Raw genomic sequence first — 21,636 nt, forward strand, 5'->3', positions numbered from 1 at the left:
GATGTGTGTGTGTTATTGTATGGTTTGAAAGCGTGTGAACTGTCAGATGCTTTGTGCACATATGAATGTAAGCGTGCAACCACCTGAATGGCGCGCTCTGTATGCTGTGTGTGTGTGTGTGTGGGGGTGGGGTGGGGGGGTTCATATGCAAATATGTTGGGAAAGAAGCTCAGGACGTCTTGAAACAAAATGGTGTGTGTGTGTGTGTGTGTGTGCATTTTCTTTCTTCTGAATCCAGAATCCAGTCGACAATTTTTAAAACTGAAAACACAGATACTCTGTCCTTTCTTTGATGTGCCGAGAATGTTTTACATGAGCAAATTTGTGTCGACTTGTGTAACGTCCTGGACTGACAAGTACCGCCATGTAACTCACAGATTTCCTGTAACACTGTTATGTGACTCCACGTAAAAGATGCGTAACATCAGGTCACGCGGGTGAAATGTATAATTTACATTAAAAAAATAGACAGAACATGTAACGGACGTGCCATTAGGCGATGCCAGGTAAAGAGGGGATATACTCAGCCGCTTTACCTGATTAAACAGAATAAAATAAAAGAATGCAAGCCCAGTAAAGCCACGTAACACCTGCGATATCATGCATTGTTGTGTGTGTAGCTCGCAAAATTCATGCGATGTCATTCGAGTGTTGCGGCTTCCCCCCTTCAGATAATTTGATGTCATTCTGGTGTGACAGCATGAAAGGGCTCGCGTGTGAATGTGTGAACGGAGAACAGACAGCCAGACAACGGTCATGTTAAAAAGGTTTTATTTCAACAAGTGTCGGAATCTCGTTTGTTGTTTCTCGTTGGTTGAAAGAGTAGAAAATAAAAACAGTAAAAGTACATCAAAGGATTAGAAATCACATCAAAGAAAACAAGACACGTCGTGTTTGAAGTCGATCCATCGATCTGATTTGTTTGCAATATTTATAAACACTCACTGGATTAGTCAACAAACATCAAAACCTCTCAGTAGCTTTTTCTTTTGACCACGTTTACACACGCTGGAATTCTGGAATCTTTTTACAAAATACAACGATGCAGGCAGGGAGGTGTGTGTGTGTGTGCATGTGTGTGTGTGTGTGTGTGTGTGTAGTGAAAGAGGTAAGGGGCAGTTAAGTGACAGCAACAAGATAGTGAAGTGATGATGGAGGGGCAACAGGACGAGAACGGGTTTGGGTGAGCAGCGTTGGCGCGGCTGCTCGAGGAACCCGTGGGGAGCGGCGTGGCGGGCGCGAGTGGGTCGATGGACAGCGGTCGGTGTGTTGGTGAAAAAGTGTATTTTTCACATCATGTTGTTCTGCAGGGAGTTGACCTCCGAGTCGTCTTCGCCCAGCAACTTGTGGTTGTCATGTTTGGGCGTCAGCGCGTTGTGGATGTTCAGGGCGTCGTCTTCCTTGGGCGGGGCCTTCACCGGCTCCTCCAGTTTATTCTGGGAATTGGGATCATCCTGACATGAGGAGGAGAAGGGTGAAGTGGGGAAGGTAGAAAGTGGAATTAGCACAGAGACCCCCCCCAGTACAATGGTAACATATGATCGCCTCAATCATGCAAGGCGTCAAATATCCTGTCACAGTAATGTGGAAGTCATGATACGTGTGTAACGTCATATTAAGCTTGTAACGTCATGTACTACATGAAAGATCTGGTCCGTCACCTAACACATCATATAACATGAAATGTCACCTAACCCCTCTAAGTCATATAACGTGTAACACTGTGGAATGTTTGTAACATTCTCATATTCTTGTCATTACGTGACTTGTAGCATTGACGTGACGTCAGAATCGTTAAATTATATTATTTGTGTTGAATACCCAAATTGCAAGGCCTGTTATCCCACGTAACACATCTAATTGTCATGATCCTGTCCAGTTTTTTTTCCAGTCTACGGTGGGATGGCGGGGGGGGGGGCATGTGTGAAGCCTGTGTATACTGTAACAACAAGTCATGTAACGTGTGTAGCATCATGTAATGCTTGTAACTTCGTCATGGACCCTGTTGTCATATTAGCAACGTAGCCTGTAACACTTGAAGGTCATGAAATGTGGATGACATCATGTTACACATGTCTCACACATGTGTAACATGTGTAAGTCATGAAATGCGTGTCATATAATGCTTGTGACACCGTCATGCTCCCAATCGTCATTGAGTAATTGTCTGATGCATGTGCAACCCATGTACCGGTATGTAACAAGTGTGACATTGCGTGACATCATGTGAGACGTGTGTCCTAATGAAATGCGTGTAATGCCATGTCATACATGTAACGTGTGTAACGCAGCCAGTGGTACGTAACAAGTCAACACTGGGAAACATGTGAAACTAATTTTAATGCCAGTATGGTGATGTAAGCTTTGTAACGTCACGTAACACGTCTCATATCATGTCATTAGGTACGTTTTGTAATGTCATGTCACGTATCTTGCTGAGGGGCATGATAACGTACATGTATGTATCATGATATTCCGTTGATAGAAAAGGTGAACCCACACCCCAACCCACCCTCCCCCACCCATCAACCTCCCTCAGCCCATTCTGACAAACCAGGAAGCACATGCACATCCACATGCAACAAGTTTTCCATCCCACAACCCTAATAATACTCACCACTTATAAAATATTGACTCATGCCCCACCTCCACCCCCAACACCGTTTGCCCCTCCCGCTCCCCCAAGTGAACACTTATGTTGCCCATGGGGGTCTTCTGTGGGTACCACCATCAGAATGTTTGAAGGACTGTTTATTTATTGATTTTTTTAATTCACTTTCATGACCCGCATCATCACTCACATACACACACACATATCCTCATAATACACACACTCAAGGGAAAAAAATTGTTCATGTGAGTGATACGTGTGTGTCATGTGACAAAAAGTGGATTTACCGGCTAGATCGTAACTTCGGGCAGGACGTGCGGGTACGTGACTTCCATGGTTACGGGGTACGAGCCTTCTTTCCTCCCGTCAGCGTGAAACTGGAAAACGTTTTGGGGTTTTTGTTTTGACTTGTTGGGCTTTGGTGGCGGTGCATGTGGGTGGTGTTAGTGGCGGTTGCGGGGAGCTGGGTTTGGCGGTAGGGTGGGAGGCACAGAATCACGAGGAGTTTCCAGCGTTTTTTTTTTTTTTTTTTGCAGGGGAGGTGGGGAACAGAGATAAAAAACGTTTTGATGGTGATGATGATGAAGGCACACGCACACTCTGGGCAGACCAACGACTCCCCCGCCCCGACTCCCGTTTGAACCAAGTTTGATCTTTCTGTTTAATTAATGCTCGATTGGATGCTGACTATTTTACTGAACAAGAATTATCTTTTAATTTTTTCTACTCACTTCCTGCTTACTTTCTTCCAAGTTCCTGCATATTTCCGTACAGTTTCCTGGAAACTTCCCGATAAAATTCAGCTTTGTTTGCACTTTATGCTCACTTTTTTCTGATTTCCTCCATACTTTCTAGTCACTTCCTGCTTACCTCTCATTTCCTGATTACTTCCTGATGATCTCCATCTTGTTTTCTTTACGCGCCCTCTCTCCCTACCAACTTGACTCACATCCTTTTAATTTCTTGCTTACTTCTACGGACATCTAAAAAGAACCTGGACTCACAGTGGCCTCTCGCGGCTGAAGTCAGAGGGCAGCCATCTTGCATTGCCACTGTTAATGACAAATTTGGCTTGCTTTTCGCCGAAAACACGTTGATCGTGTGTGTTGTCTACCACGATCCCTGTATTGAGTAATCAGAACCCTAGCAAAGGACAAACTTAACTGCTGCATCGACCATTCAGAGTATATTATCTCAGTATCGTCAATCGTGCCTTACAGATGTTAGCTTTATGTTTCACAGTGACAGTCTCCTATTATTAATGTACAATTTTTTTTTTCGTGATGGACTTCATTATTATTATTGTTTCATTTATTCCATTTCATTTCATTCTGACTATATGATGAGTACACCAAAGCAAAATCAGTCTAGAATCATTTTGAGTACACATAAAAGTGGCAACACAAGATGGCTGCTGCTGAGTTTAGTCGCCGCGACGGAAAGTAGGCGCCATTACACGTCCGGGTTATTTTTAGACTGCGCTTACTTTTCTCTTACTCCCTACTCATGCACATTTCACGTCGTGTTCATTCCCAGATCATTTCCTTCTCGTTTCTCTCTCACTTCACGCTCACTTCCGTCTTACTTCCTGCTCATTTTCTGCTAATTTCCTTTTAATTACTTCTCTCTACCTGGTTATTTCCTACTCACATTTCCTTCTTCTCATATTTGGTCATGATAATGTATTAAGGTATCTCAGTGTAGATGTGCAGTGACAGTTGAGGCGATTGATTGATTTAGTGACTGATTGATTGATTGACAGGTCTGTTTAGAAAGGTGTGGCGGGGCAGGGCTAACTGACAGCGTGGTGGGACAAGGGGGAACAGGGGCGGAGGGGTTTATGGTCTTACCTCGCAGTCGGACTCCTCTTTGGTCTTACACTCCCAGGTGTATCTGCTCATGGTTTTCTGGGGGGGGGGGGGGGGTTCAAAGGTTACACTCCTCAAAGACGGAAAGGCATTGTTGTCAGGACGACGGTGCAGGAGACAAAAGAGTTGGCGCTTAGAGCCAGAAGAACGAGGCAGACAGGAAGTGAAGAAAGAGGTGCTAATGCTATACTAATTAAGTTATTCATTCATTCATTCATTCATTTTCCGAACCGCTTGATCCTCACTAGGGTCGCGGGGGGTGCTGGAGCCTATCCCAGCTGTCTTCGGGCAGTAGGCCGGGGACACCCTGAATCGGTTGCCAGCCAATCGCAGGGCACACAGAGACGAACAACCATCCACACTCACATTCACACCTAGGGACAATTTAGAGCGTTCAATCAGCCTGCCATGCATGTTTTTGGAATGTGGGAGGAAACCGGAGTACCCGGAGAAAACCCACGCAGGCCCGGGGAGAACATGCAAACTCCACACAGGGAGGCCGGAGCTGGAATCGAACCCGGTACCTCTGCACTGTGAAGTCGACGTGCTAACCACTGGACTACCGGGCCGCCCTAATTAAGTTAATGTTAGCTAATGTTAATTGATCCGTTTTTATTTCAGAGATGAATGTCTCATTCATGTTTTAGTTGCGATCATATTTATTGTATACACGGCTCGCGTTTTAGCGCCTGATGCTACTGACATAAATACATTGGTGTGTTTTTACAAATTACACAAACGCAATGTCTGTGTGATACTTGTCAGGTGAATTAGCTACAGCACAACAAGATGGCCTCTGTTTTCATTTGCAATGCTAAGGACATTAGCATAAGTTATTTTAAATGGAAAATGAACACGCTTGTTAGCAATGAAACACATTCAATCAATTATATTTTTAGTGGTTCAGGGAGTAAGTGTAGCTTTTATTTAGTGTGATTTTTTTGGAAATGTTGTGAGGTAAAAAGACTTTAAGGGAGATGTGATGAAGATACATATTTATTCCCAGTCTTTGTGGGTGAGAGTTGTGAAAATGTTATTTGCTTGGAGTGTTAGCAGGGAACAAATGTAGTAATGGGGTGTTCCAGGGTGGTAGCATTTATTTCACTCAAAAAAAAACAGGCCAAAGAGTAGTGTTTAGCTAACCTAACCCTTGTGGCTACCAACTGCCAGAGATGGCAAATCCAAGTCCAGAAAGAAAAAAAAACCTGATACAGTTTGGCTTCAACTCAGGCAGATGGTTTTCCCACCGATTGAGTAGAAATACCTGTGGCTAAAGACAAACCGTGGCAGGGTTTTTACTTTCTGGACCTTGATTTGCCACATCTGCCGCCCACCCCCTCCCTGCCCCCAATCCACTCCCGTCACCCACCACACCCTCTGACGATTCAAAACATTCCAAAGAGAACATGAGACCATGCTAGCATGGCATGTTTTTTTTTTTATTGTTTGGCATAACCTATGATCCAATTATGTTAAGCTAATGCTATTGTAGCATTTAACCCTGCAAGTGTTATTTTCATGTGTGACAGCAAAGTTGGGAGAATGTTCTTTGTTGAGTTTGCTTTGAAAAGTTAGCAAAGAGCTAAAGAGTGATGGGCTGTTAGAGGTGGTACCACTTCTACCAAAATGCAGACCAAAAAAAAAAAAAAACCCCACACCAAATACTTGTAACGCAAAGCTAAGCTAACCCATGCGGCTACCAACTGAGCTCGCTGAATGGCGTAAAAAACATTCCAAACAGAACATGAGAATATATTAGCATGACTTTTTTTTTTCCTGACGCCATCCTGCGGGGACATCATGCTCAGCTAATGTTATGCTAACGGCTAACCATGCTAGTGTTAGTGGAATCTCAGAGTGGGCTTGCATCTCAGATGTTTATCCTGATAGGTCCATACTGGATGATGTCACCCGGCCCCGCCCCTTGTAACGCCCACTATCAGGATAAACGAGACAGTTTGTTAACGAAGCAGAGCTGCAGTGGCGGGCATGGCCACCAGGTGGCGCATGTCGAGCCTTGACTTACCGAGCAGAGAGGCAAACGGAGACCACAGGTTGGAGAGAAAGATGGATGCGGCAGCGGGGAGTGAAGGATTGAGGGAAAGAAGGCGGAGCTTGACTGTGACATAATTGTTTGTGATGCTATGTTTTAAAGGACACACATGATCCATTTTTTTGGGCTAACATTTATGAATTTTCATCAGTAAATCAACAAATTACATTTGTCAATTAATTTATGTGCCATGCATGACATGGTCAAACATTACTTTCAGAAGTAATGCTGGTAAAACTGTCAGACGCTAATATGCGCTGACACTGTCACTCTTCTTCCCTTTTAGCTTTGAGCTGACAATGATTTGGACCCAAGTGAAACTTTCTCTCTGGAACTTTGTCTAGGGAAAATTATCATGTCATTGGCTAAGAAACTCGGTATGGAGGCAGGATTATTTAAATTAGCCCCATTCTGATGTCACAATGTGGCAAAAATTTGAATGGCTTGCTCACAGACATATTGGGAGGAATAGATGAAACTCAAGGTTTACTTGGTGCCCTTGAATGAAAAATGGATGTGCAAAAGGCCGCGTGTCGGGTTATTTTAACTACACAGTTGTACAGGCTGCGCACTGACTACTTTAAAAAATGTGTCATTTATTCAGTTTTAATAAAAGATGGAATATAATATTTACAAAAATGAGGGGATGTTCACACTTTTGTGAGATAATGTACATGAACAGCTTTGTATATGAACCGCTTTCTTCATTCAACAGTCAGGCGCCGTCCTCCTGGGCAAACCTCCCCGACCCCCCACACCCCCGCCATCCATCACTACCCTCTCCCGCCTCCCCGCTGGCCTCAGACTGAGTCTCTCTACTTGGGGGTACTCATGCCCATGCGTCGGGGTGGGGAGGGGTAGGGAAAGGGGAGGAGTCAGATGCAGAAAAAGGGAAGAAGAGAGCGGCGGGGGCACGTTACCTGACAGATAATGTTATCATAGTAAGCCAATGCACGGGCATGGGGGGCGTTAGGAGGGGTGTCGCACAGTTTCCTTACGTTTGGGTGGGAGCCCTCAGCGATGGTGGACAGCGAGAAATTATCATTGTGAGCCTCCGACGTGGGCCGGTACTTACTGCAAGGGCGACACACACACCAACCAGGAAGAAGAAGATGAAGAAGCAAAGAGGAAGGAAAGAGAGCAAGAAAGAAGAAGCAAACTTTTCATCTGTGATGCAAAACATCAACATTCAAAGAACCACTCGTGCACCAAGTAGCACCTAAAAAAAAAAATGAGCGCTACAAGTGACCAGTATCAAAATGCAGTAGTGTCGTAGGTCTAAATCTTCCACCATTAAAATAAATATCACTAAGCCGCTCCATGAAAAAAAGTTTTTTTTTTTTTATCAGCAAAATAGAACTCGATAATATTGTAGTAGATACAAGTAAAAGTACAGCAATTAAAAAATGATTAAAGAAAATGTAAAAACTTAAACGATATTTGCACTATGATTTAATGCATAAATTAAATACAGTATGTGTTGCACCGTTCTTTCTGCTATGGTCATCTTGGCCACTGGGGACAGTAAATACAGTCACAAAGACAAAATGAGTGAGAGCATATGCCTGTTCAGTACTGTGATGTTTTCTGTCTACATGTGTTGCGCCACCTTTTATGTTTTTTTAAATTGTTACAACTCGCGTCAAACCACATTTTTTCTTCTTTGGCTTTTGACTCGGCTTTGACTCTGTATTGTTTTAGTGTTTTCATTGTGTTTGCTGTTAATTTATTGTTTTAACGGTCATTGATTTGATACGTTTTATTTACTTTATGTACAGCACTTTGTATGCAGCTAAGCATGTTTTTAAAGTGATCTTTAAATAAAGTTGTGTTGAGTTCAGTTCAGTTCAGTCGAGTGTTGCTTAAACCAACACCATGACCAATCGATGCTACCCATCAATGTCTCTTTCCATTACGTGTTGGCATTAAGCTAGCAGGGGCTTTCCTGAGTTAAATTAGTTTGGTTGTTTAAAATATATATCGTGGTTTTGTATGTGTGTGTGTGTGTGTGTGTGTGTGTGTGTGTGTGTGTGTGTTTAATGTATGGTTTGACAGTAAACTTTAACTGGGGGTGCCCAACCGTTGGAGCTTTTATGTTGAAGAATTGTGCTGCCAAACTGATGTTATCAAATGAGACGAGTTGAGTTGACTTTCTTCCTTCTTAATTCCCACCAACTTCCAATTCACTTCTCTTGCTCCCTTACTTCTGACCGACTCCTCACTTCCTTCTGGCCCCCTCCTTCCTCCTTGCTCGCTTCCTCCTCAATTCTCTTGCTTCCTTACTTGCAACTATGCTTCCATCTTCTCTTCGCCTCCTACTATCTACTTTCATGCTGCCTTACTTCTTCCCCAACCCACCCCCCCCACCACATCTTCCTCTCCCCCTTCCTCCTCTTCTTCCGACTCTCGATGAGGGTATCATTCCTCCATCCACCCCGCGTCCCCTCCCGCATCGCCCCCTCAAAGTTGCACAGCTGCATGTAGGTCAGCCCCTCCTCCCCTCCCTCCTCGCCCCCACCCTCTCCGACTGCCCTACTTTCAAGCTGGATGCGGCGAAGCCATGACATCATCTTTTCTCTTTGTCAAAATCTCTCTCCTGGCTCGCGGCATCTCCTCGCCTTCATCATCATCATCATGTTAGCCCCCCGCATTGCCATCGCCCCCCCCGCCCCCCACCCCTCCCCGAGCCATCTCCCAACGGTCCAAAAATTTCAGACGAGCGTGGGAGCCGGCGACCGAGCGCTTCGCCACTTCACATTTGCATGTTCGATTCCAGAGAGCTGCTGCCTGGTTGCCATGGAGACGGCTGCGAAAACACTCGGCCAAGCATCCGCCCCCGCCTGCACAGAACCCCCCCCCCCCAACCGTCTCAGCCCCCACTCCCCCAATCTCACTGTCACCTCACTGCATTTTACATTCAGTCCACTTCCTCCATCCCATCCTCCTCCTCACCTCGCCATCTTTTTCTCACATCTCGCCAACGGGAATTGGAAGAAGAAGGAGGAGACGCCATTTTAGCACCTGGGCGTCATCCGACATTTAGAGTATACAGAGCGTACATAAAGTTGGGCACCTTATTGGCAACGGCCATGTTATTCTTTTGGGGATGACTATAAACGCCGTACAATGAACTCACACCTATTTACAAATTCACCGATTTGTTGAAAATGTGTAACTGTACTTAAGTCGATTTCCCAGGTATCTGTACTTTACTTCAGTATTTATTTTTGTGATGACTTTTTACTTTTAATCCCAACATTGCAATCTGCATACAACTAAGGTGTATTTATTCAGTTGTTATCATGAGCTAATTGAGCTTTTTTTTTTTTTGTGCATAATATTAGCCAAAATATAGGAATGCATTATAAAAAACAAGCCAATGTTAGATAGCTTTGAAAGATTGTGCTAAATGGATATTGCCCTAGTAGGGCTTTGGCGTCTCCAAAGTCAGGGTCAGTCAGTGAAACCTCGAGTTCAAAGCAAACATGGTGACGCAGCAGTTTGCAGCATTCAGCATTTACTATGCCGCACACAAATTAAGTAAAGTCACGCCAACGAGTTCATTGTTTTGACTCACATACAGGAGTTGAATCCGAACTTGTAGTTTTATTTGAGTCTTAATTTTGACTAATTTTGTTCTTTATTTGTGTGCTCTCTTTGTAATGCCATAATATTCCACAAGATGCTGCTAACCTCTCATTAATGGCAAAGTAGTCTTTTGTGTTGTGAAACAACCACACCCACGCGCACACACACCCACGCGCACACACACACACGCACGCACGCACGCAGCAGCAGCGTCATACTCAGAAGCAAGGAATCATATGTCAGCTGTTTGTTTTTAAGGCGGTCTATAAGCACCCACTTCACAGATTTGTGATCTGGTCTCCTGACATTATCCACCTGTGGAGGTCTGCTTGCAGTTCCTTATAAACATACATTGGGTAGACTCGAGCAAATCATTATCTGCTCCAGCCATGTCAAAGACTGCGCCCATCTCACACTGATGCTAAAGGGAATGAGAGGAGCTGGTTCATTTGACAGCTAATCAAGTTCACGCCCACAACGCCTGTTTTCCAAATGAGTCAAGCAGCATGCATCTGCAAAAATACCAAAACCCATTCTTAACTCAGACTAAGCGCCTTGCGCTCGACTTAAACTGGACACGAAAATAGAGCCCTTAGCGTAAGCCACCGGGCGGCCGTCATAAAATGTGAAATCATTCTCCTGCAAAAGGGCCACAATGGAGTTAGACCTCTTTAGTTTTCAGCGGCTCAAAGATTTGGAGGGGGTGAATATGAACTCATGAAGTTTTGATATTTGAGTCAGGTGTTTTGTATTTACTGTATGTGACGACACGGCCACCTCACCTGCGTCTGCGCAGCTTCTTATTCTCCATCTTGAGTATGTGAAGCTTCTTGGCGAAGCAGACCACCATCATGAAGAGCAGCAGGACCACCACGGCCGATGCACCGACCGCCAAACACATAACCTGGAACTCTGTCACCACGGCCTCGCAGCGGGCACCCTTGTGCCAGATGTAGTCCTGAACGTTGCACCTGGAGGGTGGAGGAATGATCATGAACAGGCCTGACCTCCATTGTGTTACCGTGACGATGTACTTAGCGCCTTACACTGACATCTAGTGTCTTCCTGCTACTGCACGTCAAGTGAGTTTTAATTGTGTGTCTCATTGACGTTGAGCATGTTACATTCGTGTGGAGTCTGTGACTACGATAGAATGTTGACGGTGTTCCATTGATAGTGAGAGTTTAAGCATGTTGCACCGCTGCTCAGTTTCATCGTGGCAACACGAGATCCCTCGTGGTCAGATCTAGTGAGTAACATTGGCGTCAAGTGTTCTACCGTGACAGACTCATTAATGTGTGACATTGACATTGAACGTTTCGTGGTCACATGCTCAATTTCAGTGTAGAACTCTAAACATGGTGCTGTAACGCACTCGATGTGACACACCTATGTTGTCATGGTAACATGTTAAGTATGTTACATTGACATTGAGTGTGCTACCAGGTCGACGTTTAGGGTTTTACACTAGCATTGAAGTATTACCATGGTGACAAGGTGCAGAGCAGTGAGACATTGACTGTGTTACACTAATGGCATGTCTTGCCGTTGAGTGTGTTTGACTGACAACATCCGCAAAAGGAGATCTTCTTGGAGTTCCTTATAAACATACTTTGCGCAAGCCGATCTCCGCAATTTGGACAATGCACCTCACCTGAGCTGAATTTGAAGGTGAGCCACTTCGACTGGCGAGAAATCAAATCGGCAATGTTCGCACCCACAATGGCGCAAACTCCTATTTCTAACTGCGTCTGTCTATGAAAATGCCAAAAGAAAGAAAACTCAAGCCACGCACACAGTCAGACTGCAAGCTAGCCTTGCGCTGGGCATTAAAATAGGTCCCGAAGTGTGTTATTGACATAAATTGTGTTACATTGCTGAAACGTTGAGTGCGTTACACTAACCTTGAACGCATCGATGTGCTGACATGTCATGTGTGTTACTCATTGACACTGAGTAAGTTACCACGACAAAATGCTATGTGGGTGACCCTGACATTGGGCGTGTTACCATGACAACATGCTGTACATTGTCATTAATTGTGTTGCATTGATGACAGGTTACCATGACATGTGTGCTAAGACTATGTATGTGACAATGGCTGTAATGTTAACACAATGACATGATGAGTGTTACATTGACATTTGTAATGTTGCAATGAGCCACAGTGATATTTTTGCGCTATAATGACATTATGTTATTGTTATCATGATGGCATGTTTAGTTACGCTGATGTCATGTGACCGTCACAAAATGCCCTGTGTCACAATGACATGACTGTGTTACCGTGATATGTTACCATGACGACCTGTTAAGTGTGTTACATGGTCAGTGAGGGCGGCACCATGATGACACATTTAGTGGTCATGTGTGTCAGTGAGGGCATGAATACAAACTAGCGGACAAAGAAGGTTTATGTAAGAGAGTGGTGGTGAGGGGGAGTAAAGAGTGAGGAGAGTGGGGGAGGTGGGGATGTTCTGGTTGTCATGGCAACTCAGCCCGAGCAGCAGAATCTTTCTCATTCCATCACACACAGGAATAAAAAGATACATTTGACATGTTTCTTCCACTTCATCTCCACCCCTCAGGCCATCTCGCCCCCCCCCCCAATCTGTCCTCCCCTCTGTCGGCCTCCCCATCAGCCTTCACCCCACCTCCCACCCTGTGACCACCATTACCATTACATCAATCCAGATTGCAATAAATGTATTTATAGATATGCTTTCCAAATGAGAGTGACTGTTAACTTAAAATGAAGAAATATCTTTGTTTTGTATGCGCTAAAACACACAGTGGAGCACTGCCCGTGTGTGTGCGTGTGCGTTTGTGTGTGTGTGTGTGTGTATGTGTGTGTATTTCCAATGCAACGTGTCAAACGTCTTTGGCAAAAACAAAGTGGTTTTGTGTGTGTGTGTGTGTGCATGCGCGTGCATGTGTGTGCACGCAAATCTGTTCATGCATGTGTCTTTTGTCGTAATCTCACTGGCAGTCATAACTCTCCTGTGTCTTTGACCTATGAACCCATTGACTGGAAGTGAACCCTGAGACATACACACACACACACACGCACACACACACACACATTGAGGCTGTGTGTGTGTGTGTGTGTGTGTGTGCGTGTGTGCGCCTGTGTCCATGCAGATGTTTTTATTATTGCGCCTTGTGTTTCCATGAAATGTAAAATGGATACACACTGCATGCAAACTTAATTATATCAAGCTGCCGGACACGGACACACACACACACACACACACACGCACACGCACACACACGAGAGTGCTGGCAATGCTGTAAAGTTGTGACTCATTGAATTTGTGCTCCACCTCTGCATGCTTCTCATCTGTTGATGCTTTCTTCTTTTTCTCCTTCTCCAGTTCAATGCCTGACTTTGACGTCTCGCGTGTGAATGCCTGAATCATCTCTCACCACAGACACGCATGTACTGCATGTATTACATGTATTTAACATGTGTGATGGCACATATACTGTATGTCACGTGTAGGATGTCAGATCGATGGTATGCCCTGGGTTACATTTATGATGTCACATGTAGCATTTCACATTCATTTAATGCAATAAATGTGTGATGCCACATGTGAAATGTCTTCTGGATGGCACATCTTTGTCAAATGTATGATGTGGCGCGTCTACCACATAAATTATGTATTTGGTGTCACGTCACACTGACAGTTGACAGTGAACCCGCATATATTCTATATTCAAACAATAAAACGTTCCAGCCTAACCATATCACTTTGGCAAACAAAAAGTCTGCTAGCTTAATGCTAACGTATAATGAGAAACGACATTGACGGACAAGCTGAATTTCAGAGAAATGTCATATGATCTCTACTTCGGTGAAACTTCACATGTCTTAGATTCTCTCTATTTTATGGCAACGCCTACCGGAGCTCAATCTGACTCTCTTATTGCATTCAAATATTATGCATTATGCTTCCTGTAAATCTCAATGCTGCCGTAAAAGTTGTGGAGAAAAGTGAAACAAAAATGAAGGGGAGTAACCCGAAATCTGGACTTGCCTGGATACTACAATAAAACTCTACAAAACAAATGATCACTTATAATTTGCAATTCAGCAGAGGTACGCAAACGGTGAACGCTTATACATTATACGTACTATATGTTCGGCATATGCTACATGTATGATGATAAGTGTGTGTGTCACCTGCAAAATGTTCCGGCGTCTTCCAGCAGGTAACACTGTCCTCCATTGTAGCAGTAGTTGGGGTCAAAGTCGCATGGGGAGCGACAAGTGGCGTTGACCATCTGGTAGCCCGGGCGACAGCCGCCCATCCCATCGGAGCCGTCCACCGGGGTGGCGCGCCGCGGGCCGTTGGGCAGGTAAGGGATGGGACCTGCCAATTTGGGGCGAGCGCGAGAGCCGCCGTTGTCAGTGGTGGCGTCGGGGTACTCATCAGCGGTGGGTGACACCCCGTCCTCGTACGGGGTCAGGTAATCGTAGCTGTCCGGCATGGCCCAGGAAGTCGGGTCGCCGCCCTGGAGCTCGTGGGCCAGCGACGTGGTGGGACGCGGGGCCAAATCCAGTTGACGTCCACGGGAGGCGGGATCGAAAAAGTCCACATGGAGGACGTCGGGTTGGGCGGCGTTGGTGGCTGGAGGCAGCGGGGCGGCAGTGGATGGTCGGTCCAGGTCGAACACAGCTGTGTCTTTGGCGTTGATCCACGGCGGGTCGCTACGCGCCGGAGGCTCCTCCTTCACCACATCGGCTGGCAGACGGTTGCCCGGCAACAGCAGCTCTGTCTCTGCTGAATCAAGGCTGATCTGAGATGGTGATTTCGCGCCACCCGCTTCCGGCACTGCCGTTTCACCAAACATGCCGCTGCTTAGCTCCTCTTCCTCGCCACCGCCCCGGACCACCCGGCCCGCCCTGGGCGTCACAGTGACGGAACCGCTGGGTCCGGTTCCCATGGTGACAGCACGTTCGACATCGGTGGGACCCTCCTGCTCGCTGAGCGGGAGGGTCCCGTTGAGGGCGGCGGCCAGTTCGGTGGTGTTGGTCGCCGTGACGACTCCTGTAAACACACACAAATAGGAAGTGAACTCTTGCGCTGACACGCGCGGATGACATCACGTGACCGGTGAGGCATTATGGGATGGATTAAAGGAGTCATTGACTAATGCACTCCAACACAAGAGAGTCCAGATTAAGGATTAGTGAGGACACCATCATCAGTTTCAACACACAAACACACACACACTCACGCACACACACATTCATTACATGTTGGACACTACGTGCATATATGTGTGCCAGGTAGAACATTTGCGTATGTATCTGCACATATGTGTACGTACAGTACGTATGTATGCTGGTTGCAACCGCTTCCCGAGGGGATAGTTAAGTTTATCCTGATCCGATGACATGAAATCCGAGTTGTGGAAAATGTTTCTTCCTCCAAGTGGTTTCAGTCACTTTGGATCGTTCTCTGCTCTCAAACATTTTTTCTTCTTTTTTTTTTTGATGTGGTGGAAACAAGAACGTCGTCAACGCAGAGCGGACCCAATAAAACCAAATGTTTTATTGGGTTTTTGATGGCAGTCTCACAGAAGCGCGCAAGCATGATGGGGTGACGTTCCTCCATCCAGTTGGATCAGCAGCATCTGTTGTCATGGAAACGCACCCTTCACATCCCAACACACACACACACACTAACACAAAGCACAGCAGAACATCTGCTGCTTTTTGGTATCAGAAAAGCTTTCGGATCTCTTTGTTGTCATTTTTCAGTTCACCATTGAGGTCATGCACGGGTTAAATCTTTGCAGACATCCCACAATTCACCGCTGCACATGCGCATACACACACACACACACGCAGTACACTGAGGAAACTGCAGTTACTTGTGATACAACATCAACAAGTTTGCCAACGATAGCCGTGCAACAGCCGTGTGATAATCCCTCCTGTATGAACGATATAAGAATTCCAATTTATGTGCTACAAATAATACATCTTTGCTTCTCTATCTATGCCAGTAATGTATAGTGACAGGCAGAACTATGAAATGTTCTTCCGCTAGATGGCAGAAAGTCGTACTAATCTGTGTATCCATCGAACAGTAGCCATTCATTCACCAGAATAATTGTCTTTCACACTGGTACATATAATAATAATAATAATAATAGCTGATGACACAATATATGTCTACTTTGATATTTGATGATGCTATATTGATCCCGTATCATAAAAGATAACATCACATTGTAATACCGATATTTGATAGCAGTGTATCGATACCGTATTGACATAAATCGTCACAATATCGATTTTTGATGCAATTACTCTTTTTTTTCACTTCATTGTAACAAAGACAAACCTGCAAAATCGACTAACTGACATCTTATAACTATAAGAGGGCACGCGCGAGTCAAGGTACCTGTGTATCGATATGCATTCTTCATCCTTGTATGTTTGTGTTTGCCGGTTACGTAACAAGGGTGCATTCTGCACACTACTTCACAACGACACATGCGAACAAAGAGAGATGCAGTTTCCACGGCAACAACTCGCTTCCTGCAGCGGGATGCAGATATGACTTCTTCGAGTTCACCGGGTTCCTTTGAAGCGTGCCGGGAAGAAGGAGGTGAGCAGAGACAGGTTTTGGAATGAATCATGTCTGTTAGCATACGACTAATGTATGACCTAAGTAGCGTAGCGTGAGCTTAGCTTTGCATTTTAATCAATGGCCATTTGCATTCACGGCGACACATATGCACAACCACACATTAAAATTCGCATACAGAGTCAATACCGAGTCACTTCCAGAGTTCCATCCGAAGGCAATTACTGAGTCAAATATGCTTACCTCGTCACATACACAGTAACTGACTAAAACACTGACTGAGTAACTTGAGTCATGCACTGAACCACAAACTGAGTCACATAACGAGTTGCTGACTGAGTCACTTGCTCAGCCACTTAACAAGCTGCATACTAAATCACTTAGCAATTCACATTCCATGTGAGATATTTTACTGACTCACTTAGGAAACTATTTAGTTACCATCCATCCATTTTCCGATCTGCTTATCCTCACAAGGGTCGTGGGGGGTGCTCAAGCCTATCCCAGCCGTCTTCGGACACCCTGAACCGGTTGCCAGCTAATTGCAGGGCAGACATAGACAAACACATCTAGGGACAATTTTGAGTGTTCAATCAGTCTGCCATGCATGTTTTTCGAATGTGGGAGGAAACCGGAGTACCCAGAGAAAATCCACGCAGTTGATGTTGAACCGTACCTCTGCACGGTGGGGTTAACGTGCTAACCACTGGACCAACGGGCCGCTACCTCGTTACCTTCTGAGTCAAATACTAAGTCACCTATCACAGTCATATAGTAAGTCAACGTATCACTATAACGGATATACACCAATTCACTTAGCAAGTCACACAGAGTTACATAAAGAGTCACATTAAAAAAAACTTTGATTCACATTTGAAAAAAAAATCACATCAAGAGTAGCTGACAAAATCATTTCATCGTTTACTTAGTCACATAAGGGCATGTCCAATGTCGACTGAAGTAGAATAACTATCTACTGATGAATTCACAGTAAACAAGTTCGGCATGCTGAGGCTGTCGGCGTCTCGTGCAAGCGCGTGGTTATTTGACGTGCGCGCGGCCCCCTTGGTGGACAAAGAGCCCGCCGTCGCGCTTTTGTGAGTATCAGAATGTCCGTGCGCGCGTGCGCGCGTGCGTGCGTGCGCGCACCCCTCCCCTCATGCATTATGCATGCTCACGCTAATCTGCGCTTCGCCTCTTTGTGCCGCGCGCGCACACGCCGACATCCATCTGCGTCCCGCGGCCGCCTCGAGCGCGCGCGCGCCACGCTGACCTGATTTCAAGTGTACTAATAAGTGAACATCTGTCTGGTCACGTGACCTCGTTTCCCCGTGCACGTGCGGCACGGCGTCGACGGACAGCGGAGGCGGCGTGCGCGTGAGTCTTCCTTACCGTGCACGGAGATAAAGTGCAACAGCAGCAGCAGCAGCGGCGGTAACGTGCGCGCCATCCGCGTGCGTCGGCGGCAGCCTGCCGTGCACGAGCTGGTCGCCATGCTCGGCGTGCACGCGCAGCCCACAGCACAGGAACGTGCGCTTGAAGAAGACGAATAAGAAGAAGAGGAGGAGGAGCAAGAGGAGTCTTCTTCACTCAGCAGCATCGCCCCTTGGTTCGGCTCACGGCTCCATCGCCCCCCCAGCCACGAGCGGTGATGCGTTCAGGGACTTCACTCGGTGCGATCCAGCTCGGCTCACTCACAGTGGCGGGAATGAAAGAAGACAATCAGAGAGAGGAGTGAGAGAGAAGTGAGAGAGAGAGAGAGGGAGGACGGGGAAGGAGGGGGTTGGTGTTTTGGTCCCCAACTCCTCCTCCCCCTCCTTTCGTATCCTCCTCATCCGCCCTCCTCCCCTTCTCAAAACTTCCTAAACATGAGTGACAGCTTGGTTAGTTGTATTTTATTCACTGTTTACACCTCTCTCTATTTGGCTGATTGGGGGGGGGGGGCTATCCTCTGAAATTCACTCAACTAGTCGCTGTTTTCAAGTATCGCCAGATAGTACTATTTCCTACAAAGGTTCACCCCTCAACATAAAAAATATATTGCAAGTGTTCCATGGCTTTAAGAATGACCCAAGTTTTTTTTTGCCCTAAGATGCAAGAATTATACTTACCGGTAAACAAAATGAAAGCTTTAAAATCCATTCCAAATGTCAAATACTTCTTGTAGTATCTGTACACAAATAATTTAAAAACAACCATTTCGAAAAGTATTTGTGTGCTGCAATATCTTAGTGATTTATCATAAATAGACCTTGAATTAAAAAAAGTCCACTGTGTCGTATACTTTTACTTCTTATAGGTCAGTGAACTTTATATATGATGTTCATGCGTTCCATTACATATTGTTAAAAACGGGCATTCATTCAGTTGTGAAACTTTTCTTCAACGTGTATTGGACTCTTAGGCTCCAGCACCCCCCGCAACCCTAGTGAGGATCAAGCGGTTCGGAAAATGGATGGATGGATGTATTGGACTCCCCCCTGGTGGTCACGGAAAACATCTGAAGGAGCAGCACAATCGCAAACAGCAATGAAGCATGAAATCATGATTCACAAACGCTTACATTCCCAACATTATTTCAGCATTTTATGAAGCATAGAGTAACCGCTATTTTCCTCATTCAAAACACATTTCCCAATTTTTTTTTTTTGATGGGCTTTTTGCAGGAGCTGGAACAAATTAATGGCATTTCTATTCATTTCAATGCGGAAAGATGATTTGAAACGTGATGATAAGATTGTTAATGGAATAAGAGGAGTTGTACGCCAAGGTTATCACTGTGTAAACATAGAAACACACAATATAGAGCAGTTTTGCATAGAACCATACGACCACACTATTATTGACCTGAACTATACGTAGAACCACACACATAACGTGGAGTGCACGTGTCAATACTGTATCTGCTTGGGGGTGCAAGTGGTGCAGTGTTGTGATGTCAAACTTGTGACACACACACACACACACGACACCCGCCCCCCCACATGTATGTTATTTTTTGTTGTTTCTTTTCTGTTGTGTTTGCTAACCAGAGCAGAAGTAATTCTTGCTTGCACCCCCTCGCTCCACACGTCTGCGGCCCCTCCCCCTTCCTAAAAACACTCCACCACCAACCACAACAAACACGCTCTTACATTTTACACAGCACTGGGAAAAGGACTCATACTCCTCATCGGAAGTACAGATACTAAGTATCTAGTTAACATCAAGCGCTTCACTAGAAGTACTAGTAGCGCACGGAAAATGATGCTGTCCCACTAGCGTGTGGAAAGTCATACAGAAGTGGGGGAAAAAAAAGATCAGTAAGAATTTTTCTACAAGTGTGTGCTGAGCTGCCTTACCAGTGAGGACAAAGAGCAGACTAGTACAATGACCTCAAACTAGATATTAAAAATATCAAATTAACACTCAAAAAGGTTTATGGAAAGCCCATGAAGGTCCACGTTCAAGTGTGCAATTTTTCGTTACTAGTAGGACAATTACTGGTTACTAGTGAGGCAAAGGTTCCGGTGCAAGTGAAAATCGGAGGATGCTAGTCCTGCGAGTAATTCTTAAAAACAAAACAAAAAGAAGGCACATTCATTTTACTAGTGTGGACAAAGAAGGTACTAGAGTACATAGATCTAAAATTGGATATTTAAAAAAAAATCCTCAATTGGCTTTATGGACAGTGGAGAACTTCTAGTGGGAATTTTGGTTCAGCTAGTAGGGTCTTAAAAGTCTACTAGCGCAGCGTACTATTAAGGGTTTGATATTGCATTAGAAGTGAAAAAAATAAAACAGTCAATACTAGTGCACTAAACGATGATGAAATCAGCGGATGTAAATGCTTGGCGGGCCAGATTAAGAAACAGGCGCAGGCCATATGTGACCCCTCCAGGTCATACTTTGCCCAACCCCTTGTGTAGGTGTTACACCCACAAGATAACATTGAATTAATTCACCAAGAGACCCCCCCCCCAAATTCCCTTCTCCCCCACCTCGCGGGACTCTCCATAACGGCGGTGACGTCAACGTACCACTCGGAGGAAAGATTAGCTAACGCCTCAGATTATTTTCACCATTTTGTCATCACGTCATGCGTATATGCACATGGATATGGAAATTGACTATTTGCCAAATATGTTTTCAATGACATTGATATATAACATCCATCCATCGAGTTTCTAATCCACTTCTCCTCACAAGGGTATGCTGGAGCCTATCCCAGCTGTCTTTGGGCAGTAAGCGAGGGTACACATCCAGAACTGGTTGCCAGCCAGTCACAGGGCACACATAGATGAAAAAGCATCCGCGCTCACACTCATGCCGTGAGACAATTTAGAGTGTTCCATTAAGGTGCCGTGCATGTTTTTGGAATATGGGAGAAAATGGGAATACCTGGAGAAAATCCACAGGGCCCGGGGGGAGAACATGCAAACTCCACACAGGAAGGCCGGAGCTGGAATCGAACCCTGCACCTCTGCAGTGAAGCGGACGTGCGAACCAGTCATGCCTGATATGTAACACATCAATTTAATGAGATAAATGTTTTAAATAATAATGAACCAATCAGAAAGTGCTACCATCATGCAACAAATATTACAGAATTTTATGATCATGTAAACGCTCATTTCCACATTTCAAAATATTTTCTTTGAGTATACCGCACCCATTTTTTAGTGGAGGTTTACCTGTGATTTTGGGTTAAAAACGTTATTCATCGCCAACATGCATTTCAATGGCCGACAATTAGAAGTAGATTTCCGCTATATCCCTGCACCCCACCCCCGTAGATTTCACACACATTAAATGACATGGATATAACCTTTTTCTTCTTTTTAATCTAAAAACGGCCTGGCCCATTTGTTTCTTTAAAGAGTCTAATGAGCACAATATGGTGCCTATTCACTATATCCTAAAACAAACACG

The 21,636-nt window shown here is 45.1% G+C and overlaps 1 protein-coding gene across 7 annotated transcripts; it reads right to left on the reverse strand.

Moving 5' to 3' along the window:
• Positions 1 to 754: 754 nt before the first annotated feature.
• Positions 755 to 21,601, reverse strand: LOC147204032 (chondroitin sulfate proteoglycan 5-like). Of its 7 annotated transcripts, none has more exons than XM_086114661.1 (7): positions 21,106 to 21,601; positions 18,118 to 18,418; positions 14,307 to 15,174; positions 10,903 to 11,091; positions 7,453 to 7,606; positions 4,462 to 4,518; positions 755 to 1,454 (listed from the first exon to the last, which is right to left on the reverse strand). In XM_086114661.1, exons 2-7 carry the CDS (start codon positions 18,323 to 18,325, stop codon positions 1,290 to 1,292), a joined length of 1,641 nt encoding a protein of 546 aa, XP_085970787.1. In that variant the 5' UTR covers positions 18,326 to 18,418; positions 21,106 to 21,601; the 3' UTR covers positions 755 to 1,289. The 7 variants fall into 7 exon arrangements, with proteins under 7 accessions (XP_085970787.1, XP_085970789.1, XP_085970788.1 ...); XM_086114664.1 differs by lacking the exon at positions 21,106 to 21,601 and adding an exon at positions 2,899 to 2,988 and having other exon boundaries at positions 1,305 to 1,454; positions 18,118 to 19,700; XM_086114666.1 differs by lacking the exon at positions 21,106 to 21,601 and adding an exon at positions 2,899 to 2,988 and having other exon boundaries at positions 1,305 to 1,454; positions 7,531 to 7,606; positions 18,118 to 19,693.
• Between the last annotated feature and the right edge of the window lie 35 nt (positions 21,602 to 21,636).

Source organism: Hippocampus guttulatus, chromosome 6 (assembly GCF_054856545.1).
Source record: "Hippocampus guttulatus isolate MCC_2025c chromosome 6, RoL_Hgut_1.0, whole genome shotgun sequence".
In the NCBI taxonomy this organism is placed as follows: Eukaryota; Metazoa; Chordata; class Actinopteri; order Syngnathiformes; family Syngnathidae; genus Hippocampus; species Hippocampus guttulatus.